The sequence below is a fragment of the Sphaerodactylus townsendi genome, linkage group LG09, assembly GCF_021028975.2.
Source record: "Sphaerodactylus townsendi isolate TG3544 linkage group LG09, MPM_Stown_v2.3, whole genome shotgun sequence".
Lineage (NCBI taxonomy): Eukaryota > Metazoa > Chordata > Lepidosauria > Squamata > Sphaerodactylidae > Sphaerodactylus > Sphaerodactylus townsendi.
Genome location: NC_059433.1, coordinates 21,053,959 through 21,062,462, shown reverse-complemented (window position 1 = coordinate 21,062,462; position 8,504 = coordinate 21,053,959). Strand labels below are relative to the sequence as shown.

General features: G+C 45.9%; 1 protein-coding gene across 2 annotated transcripts; it reads left to right on the top strand.

Annotated features, from left to right (window-relative positions):
- The first annotated feature begins 586 nt into the window (after nt 1-586).
- On the top strand, nt 587-7,159 carry LOC125439392 (transmembrane protein 14C-like). 2 transcript variants are annotated; one of them, XM_048508498.1, is made up of 5 exons: nt 587-670; nt 2,612-2,688; nt 4,549-4,650; nt 5,597-5,684; nt 6,098-7,159. In XM_048508498.1, the coding sequence occupies exons 1-5, from the start codon at nt 618-620 to the stop codon at nt 6,153-6,155; spliced, it is 378 nt and encodes a 125-aa protein (XP_048364455.1). In that variant the 5' UTR covers nt 587-617; the 3' UTR covers nt 6,156-7,159. The 2 variants fall into 2 exon arrangements, with proteins under 2 accessions (XP_048364455.1, XP_048364456.1); XM_048508499.1 differs by having other exon boundaries at nt 606-705.
- Nucleotides 7,160-8,504: the final 1,345 nt, after the last annotated feature.

Genomic DNA, 8,504 nt, shown 5'->3' with positions numbered 1-8,504 from the left:
GGGCTGATGGGAATTGTAGTCCATAACATCTGGAGTGCCAAAGGTTTGCCACCACTGTAATAGAACAACTTGTACCAGAATGATGTGAGTGGCCGATGAAGACTTTTTAGTCGAAAGTATTGAATTCATCCCGGGTCAATACTACCACCTCCATCGGAGATTGACCACCAGCCAATTTGTTCACCTCACAACCGTGCGCAATTCATTGAATATGATGTTCTCATGGTAGAGACTTGTTGTGTATACATTGGTTCAGAGAATCTCTCTCCCTTTTTTTGTGCATCAGTGTATGTGGGGTTTCGAATCAGTGTTGTTGTCCATTGTAGGTATAGTTTATATGTTCATTGATGTATTTTAAAATGTTTATATTAAAATGGAGTTTTTAATTCTGTATTAGAGCCAGACAGGGGATTTGCTGTTTATGATTTGACATTTCTACTGTCTCAGGCTTTGTTTTGTATTGCAGTGATCCTGTTCCACCCAGACCCCTTCCCCTGCAGCTATTGCCGCAGCCTCCCCGCGCAGCAGGGTTAAAACAACTCGGCGTAAAGCCTGACTCCTCCTCCTCTCCTCATTGGAGAAATGTGTTTTGCTGGGCCCGCCCCCGGCGCTCACCGATGACGACAGCCGGCCGGAGGAGCCCGCTTCAGAGCGCCCACTTTCTTCCCGGGTGAGCGCTGCGCCCTTGGGCGCCTTTGGAGAAAGGGGGGTCGGCGAGAGGCGCTGCGCCCCTCCCCACTTGTGCCTGCTTAGCCTTTGCAGCTGCTTTTCCAGGCTGCAAGGCGGGGAGGGGGCTGGGGATCTCCCCACCGGGTTTTGCCAGCGTGAAGCCCGTCCCCGGGTTGTTATTCGAGTAATTTGAACCCAGACCTGCCCTTTATGGAAGGCTCGCAGGGGGATCCGGTTCTTGTGGCGGTCTCGGATTTCCTTGGCTCGCAGCAGCAGCAGCCTCTTGGCAGTTAGTTGCAGGCTAGATGAGGCCTCGATAGAGGCAGGGTTTCTCAAGAGAAAGACCTTATCGGGGTATCTAGCTCGGTATACTGCTGCACCTGTTGGATTTTCCACCTGCTGTGTATATGAGAAAGATGGGATGAGGAGGTGCAGCTGCATGAATATCATGATTTATATTTTAAAAAAACACCCAAGAAGCTTCTGCAACACTTCCCAATAAGTTTGCCGTTGGACAGTCGGCGCCATAGAGCATTTTTTTCATCTTTTAGAGCATCCCTGCAGAATATTGCAATACATAGATATGCTATATAATGATCCCTTTCCATGTTGGGGTGGGGGAGAAAAAGAGGTGCTTCACTTCAGTTCTTTTCTCCCCTCCCAGCGTTGTCATTAAGAGTATCAGACTAGTATGGTAGCTTGAGTGTCAGGTCTGCGATCTCGCTCCATGACGGACTCTGGATTTCAGCACACAAGTCTTTATTGGAATGATCAAGGTGCCCCTGGTTTTTAAAGCCAGTTCTAATATGCTTCCCACATACCCCTTTGCTTTATTCCCTCTACTGCCCACACACCCCTCCCCTTCCCCATGCAAGGCGAAAGTGGGAAAAGAGAAATAAAGGCAAGCTCCCCTCCAAGGTCACTGCGGTGATAGGAAGCCATCTCTCCCCCCAACCCCCAGAAGGCCAGAGGTGCTTCTATTATCTACTGTTGCTAGCGCGGAGGAAAGGAGAGAAGAAATGAAAGACCCAGCAACCCAGAGGGGCTTAACTCAGGAGTAGCAGTGGCGTAGGAGGTTAAAAGCTAGTATATCTAATCGGGTTTGATTCCCAGCTCTGCCACCTGAGCTGTGGAGGCTTATCTGGGGAATTCAGATTAGCCTGTACACTCCCACACACGCCAGCTGGGTGACCTTAGGCTAGTCGCAGCTTTCCGGAGCTCTCTCAGCCCCACCCACCTCACAGGGTGTTTGTTGTGAGGGGGGAAGGGCAAGGAGATTGTAAACCCCTTTGAGTCTCCTGCAGGAGAGAAAGGGGGGATATAAATCCAAACTCTTCTTCTTCTTCTTCAAGCAGAGCCCAGACATTAAGCACCCACAACCATTCTGACACTGGGTGACCTGTGTTTGAATCTTCATTGGTGCTATGGAAGCTTGCTGGGTGACCTTGGGCCAGTCACCCTCTCAACCTCACAGGGTTGTTGTGAGGACAAAATGGAGGAGAATAATGTAAGGAACATGTTAAAGAGCCCTTCCCTCTTCCTAGACCAGTCAGTCTCAGAGCTGCTTTCAGAAGGGGAAGTGGAATGAGGAAAAATGTGAGTTTGACTCTGGCTGCCTACCGCAGTCTGTAAGACTACTCAGATGGGTTTCGACATGGCTAGTATGTCAGAGTGTTGAGTTTCTCTCGGATTCCTTCTGCCTTTTTGTTGCCAGGTGCAAGGTGTGCAGAAAAGGGAAATGATAACTGGCCAATTAAGAGGGGACGAGAAGAGACCTGTGTCTTCTAAAAGGGTGCCCTGTTTTAAAATTACTTGGACGGGCTTCAAATCTTCCTAAGCTGTAATGAATCTGCAAGCGCATGTAAACCAGTCAGACAAACAAACACACTCCTCTGGTTTTGACATGTGCCGAATGTTCCTCATGTTCGCATTTCTGTTCCAGGATGAGTGTGGATTGGATCGGCTATGGGTACGCTGCCCTGGTGGCTTCAGGTGGAGTAATCGGCTATGCAAAAGCAGGTAAAGCGGGGCTCAAACCTCAACCTTTTCTGTCTTGCTCATCCTTATTGATTCAGCACCGTGACATGAATGTGTGCGATTGGCAGCCTTTGCTTCTGTCTCAGAGGTGCCACAATTCTTGGAATATACTGAAGAGGCTCTTGCCCAGTGGTCTTCAACATCTGGGTTGGGAGTTCTCCAGGGTGGGTTGTGAGCCTGTACAGACCTGCTGTTTTCTATACTTTTTTGGAAAGGCCTGTTGCTGGTGTGCATTGATAGGTGCATGATTTTTGCCCTCTTTCCACACATGCTCAGGGGAGTGCAGGACAGCAAGGCAAAGGTACTCAGTGACGGAGAGGATTCCTAGTTCAGGCGGGTTCAGAGATTCCCCCTCCTCTGCAGTCTTGCCTTTTCTGTCCTCTTGGTCCCCACCAGTCTGTCAGGTGCTGACAAAGTGTCAAAGTAGATGAGCAAAATCTACATGACAGTTATGTCCAACCTTGAACATATTAGGGCCGTGTGTAGCTATCTGCCGTGGGCAAACTGAAATAAGACACCTGCACCTGTTAGGTGAGTGTTTTGTATATTAGTGTAATGAACCAGTAAAGTCCAGTCAAAAGCAACCGTGTTAAGTTCTTTATTGAGCTGGCATTCTTAGTCAGAAACAGGCAATGCGGGAACTGGCACCCAGAACACAAGCAGCCGCTTAAACAGGTTTTCACACAGAGTTTCACACAGGCAAGCAAGCAAGTAAAAGATAACCAAAACAGCAAAATTCCCCTTCCCGGGCGTTTAGCCAAAAGCCCTGGCGGGAAGCTCTCCAAGGTCGAACTGCAACCTTACAATTAGTAGCCAACAGAAAACAGAGGAGTGTGCCTTGAAACACCTGTTGCCTGGCGAAGCATTTTGTTAGTCAGTATTGCAAACAATAAAGGAACTTCTGTGCTGTTGACTGTGTGTCTGGATGCTGTTCCTGCATTGCATACTCCTGGGTGATCTACTCGTGTGTAACGCAACCGCTGGAAAAATTTGACTACACACCCTGCAGTCTTAACACAGTCAACCTGCCAGTTCTCCATTTGTGCTTTCAGCATTGGAACTCTTCACTTACCTGCACATAACTCTGGCTCCTCAATCTATCATGCAGCTCTGATGTCACTTGATTTCCTGCTTGAGGGGCTCCATGCTGCTTCTGTAGAGTTCAAGATGGGTCTTGGCTCTGGAAAGATCGAAGGCCAATGTGGTAGCATGCCCTTGAGGACAAGTCCATTGAGGATAGTCTGTGGTCTACAATGAGCCAAAGGCTTTGGCTGAGTAGGTGCCAGGTGTCTTAGAATCATAGAGTTGGAAGAGACCCCAAGGGCCATCAAGTCCAACACCCTGCAGTGCAGGAACATACAATCAAAGCACTCCATCCAGCCTCTCTTTAAAAACCTCCAAAGAAGGAGACTCCACCGCACTCTGAGGTAGTGCATCCCACTGTCAAACAACCCTTACTGTTGGGAAGTTTTTCCTGATGTTTAGGTGGGATCTCTTTTCCTTCACCTTGAACAAATTACTCCTGGTCCTTGTCTCTGGAGCAGCAGAAAACAAGCTTGCTCCCTCACCAACATGACATCCCTTCAAATATCTAAACACAGCTATCATGTCACCTCTTAACCTTCTCTTCACCAAATTAAACATACCCAGCTCCCTAATTCGCCCCTCGTAGGACATGGATTCCAGACCTTTTACAATTTTGGTTGCCCTCCTCTGGACCGGTTCCAGCTTGTCAATATCCTTCTTGAATTGTGGGGCCCAGAATTGTGCACAATATTCCAGGTGTGGTCTGACCAATGCAGAATAACAGTTCTGATAGATCTCCTCTTTCTTTTAATCCAGGCAGTGTTCCATCTCTAGCAGCTGGTCTCCTGTTTGGTGGTTTAGCTGGGATGGGTACTTACCAGCAGTCGCAAGATCCAAAAAACATTTGGCTTTCCCTGAGTGAGTATTTCTTTTCCATACAAACGGTAACCAACCACTCAGCATTTTTAAAATAAAAAAAAGTTTCTGCTGCCATCAGAATTGGAAGCTTGCAATATTAAAACCATAAAGTAGTTCCAACAAAACATTCCCCATACACATAAGAAAATCATTTACTGGTTTCATGGCACCGGTTTATTATTCACACTGTTTCCCACATTTGGTTTTGCAATTCTTTTTCATCCAGTCTCTTACCCAAGGCAGACCTGATCTCTTGCAGTCCCAGTTTTAATTCATTCCACCACCACCCCCCATCCCAGGAGTTTTCTAATCCTTTTCACAACAGAGATAATATTGTAAATGTGGACATTTCCACTAAATAAAAAAGGTTAAGTTTCCCCTTCAGTCGTGTCCGACCCTGGGGTACCACTGCGAGTAGTGATTTCATAGGCAATCCATTTTTGTGGGGTAGTTTGCCATTGCTTTCCCCGGCTACTCTTTACCCCCTAGCTATGAGCCAGGTACTCATTTACCGACCAAGGAATGGATGGATGGCTGAGTTGACCATGAGCCAGCTGCCAGGACCCACAACGGGCTCGAACTCCTGACCGTGTGAGTGGCAGTGCAAGCACTTAACCACTACGCCACGCAGCTCCTTTTCACTAAATACTTGGAAACAAAAAGGCAGTCTCAGCTGGTCTTTTTAGCACATCTTTTGGACCCACAGTTGTTACTTACTTTCTGTACTCTGTACTCTTCTTGGCTCAACATGTTTTCCAGGGCCTGACAGTCCTTTTCCATTTCTAGAAGCAATGCTCTAAATTAGAATTATTACCAACAAAATAACGATCATCCACAAGTTTCAACGTTTGAGGATACACAGTCTGAAGCTGAACATTTCACGTGGATTATAAATAGCAGTGATCAATATTGTTCTTAAATGAGGTTTTGTTTTTATCCCTTTAAGTTGCATCTGGAACCTTGACTGGTGTGATGGGAATGAGATTCTACAATTCCAGGAAATTCATGCCTGCAGGGCTGATTGCTGGTGCCAGGTAAAACGATAAATCAATACAGCTGTGCTGCTTCTCCAGCTGTTTCTGTTTGATGTATGTTTGGTTTTGCCCAGGCATTTAGTTAACCTCCCTGGAAACCCCCTCTACAGCTGCCGGTGTGGGGGAGCTGGGGTTATTTTAAAGTTATTTTTATTGTTGTTTTAATTGTTGCATTTTATTTATGATGTTTTTAATAGTTGTTTAATTGTTTTTTAACTTGTGTAAGCCATTTAGAGATGCAGTTTTGAAGTGGGGTATAGATTTTTTAAAATAAACCAACAGGGGAAAGTCGCCCAACTCAAGGCAGAATTACCTGTGGTTGTGTGGCATGACAGCATTGGCTTAAATCACTCTTTCCTGCCTGCCTTGTAACAACGTTTACCAAAGTGTTTCTTTGTCTTTTAACATTGCAGTCTGTTAATGGTTGGGAAGCTGGGGCTGCAGATGATGGAAAAGCCCCTTCAACCATAAGTGTGAAGAGGAGAGGTAGCCTAGAGAGACATTCTGAACAGCCAACTTGAAACAAGCACCAAGGACCTGACTGTATTTGTGTCCATGTGATACCAGCATTTTTTTACTGCCTGGCCTCTGGAGGATACTAAGTACCAGAGCAGAATGTTGCCCATGTGAGGTGATTGTTCTCTTTATTGACTGATGTACTCTGCCTCAGAAAAGGATGTTAGTATGGTCAGTTGAGGTGCATCGGTTGAGAAAATGGTACGCTTCCGCATTAGATTATAGTCCCGAACGAATTTGAGAATTATTAATTTTTACACACTGCCTTCGTAAAAACCATTATTTTGTGCATTATGGTGCTTTGATACAAGAGCATTTATAATTCACCGAACAGCCATCAGCAAACTTTCAAACAGATGGGAGGGAGCAGGGCTAGGTAGGCCCTAGATCTAGGTGGAGCATTCTGCAACAAAGAAGGTCTGGTATTGAGTTCTGGGGCAGAGGAATATACAATCTACTAACATCTTTCTGTGAGACAGAGTCAAACGCAATGATACAGCTATGACTTTGACTTCTCAAAAGCTTTCACGTGACAAATTTCTTGCCACTGCTTTGAGTATTTTAGGACCGAGGGTGGGGGCAGATGGGAGCTGATGCCTATCATGAAACATGCTTATTACCTCATTTCTATTCTTCCTACCCGCCCCCATATGCCACCCCCCCCCCCCCATGTGTGTTCATTCTGTCTGGATTTTTCATACAGCAACTTTTTACTATTTTATAAATCCCTCCTGATGAGGCGACAATCAAGGATCAGAGGCCTTAAAGAAGAAAGCTCTACTGAGCGGAGTGGGGCTTGTTTCTGAATAAATATGCATAGGATTGGGCTGTATACTGTGAAGGTATTTGTCTCTAAAATCAGGTGCACATTTGCTAAATCTCTGTGGGGAAAAGCCACGATGTGCAAATTGTCATTAGATCAACCACTTATTTACTAATAAATATAACAATGTCAGTGAGTTCGAAAGTCTTCATTTAGTAGCAAGCGTACGTGTGTATATAAAAAATAAAACCAACAGTAAAGTTATCGGGTTTCCTTTGGGCAAGCATTCCTGAAAGAACAGACTGACAACTCCTTTTAACACACATCTAGAATTCTATGGGCCCTTTGATATCATGACAATGTACATTCCTTATCACCAGTTTATGTCATTGTCTGGTGATGGTAAAGGTAAAGTTTCCCTTTCAGTTGTGTTCAACCCTGGGGGACCGCTGCGAGCAGTGATTTCATAGGCAAGCCGTTTTTGTGGGGTAGTTTGCCATTGCTTTCCCCGGCTATTCTTTACCCCCTAGCTACCCTGTTTCCCCTAATATAAGACATCCCCGAAAAATAAGACATACTAGAGGTTTTGCTGAAGTGCGAAATATAAGGCATCCCCCGAAAGTAAGACATAGCAAAGTTTTTGTTTGGAAGCATGCCCGACGAACAGAACACAGAAATATAAGACATCCCCTGAAAATAAGACATAGCGCATCTCTGGGAGCAAAAATTAATATAAGACACTGTCTTATATTCGGGGAAACACGGTATGTGCTAGGACGGTACTCATTTACCGACCAAGGAATGGATGGATATAATAATGTCAGTGAGTTCGAAAGTCTTCATTTAGTACAGGGGTAGGGAACCTTTAACACTCAAAGAGCCATTTGGACCCGTTTTCCACGGGAAAAGAAAACACTTGGAGCCGCAAATAATTTGTGACATTTAAAATAAAGATAACACTATATATAGAGAGGGGTTTTTTTTACCTTTTACTCCGCTATTCTGAGAAGCAAATGGATGCGCCCGCCCTGCTGCCCGCCGGGAAAGCACCCCCCGCCCCCGCTCCAACGGGGCAGGCAAGAGGGGAAGCCCGCGGCGCAGCCCAGCCAACCATGGGCAGTTGGTGCGCCTGCCCTGTTGCCTGCAGGGCGGGCAAGGATGGGGCCGGCAGCTCGGCTCATGGAGCCACAGTGCAAGGGCAGAAGAGCCGCATGCGGCTCTCGAGCCGCAGGTTCCCTACCCCTGATTTAGTAGCAAGTGTACATGTGTGTATAAAAAATAAAACCAACAGTAAAGTTATCGGGTTTCCTTTGGGCAAGCGTTCCTGAAAGAACAGACACAGCACCCCAGACTGACAACTCTTTTTAACACAGATCTGGAATTCTATGGGCACTTTGATATCATGACAGTGTACATTCCTTATCACCAGAAATGTATATCATAATATTGCAAGTCCAGTTGCTCTGGGCAAGAGAAAATTATATGGACCTGTTATTTTTGGCGGCACTCAGGCGCAGGACTATAAAAAATGGACTTTTCTA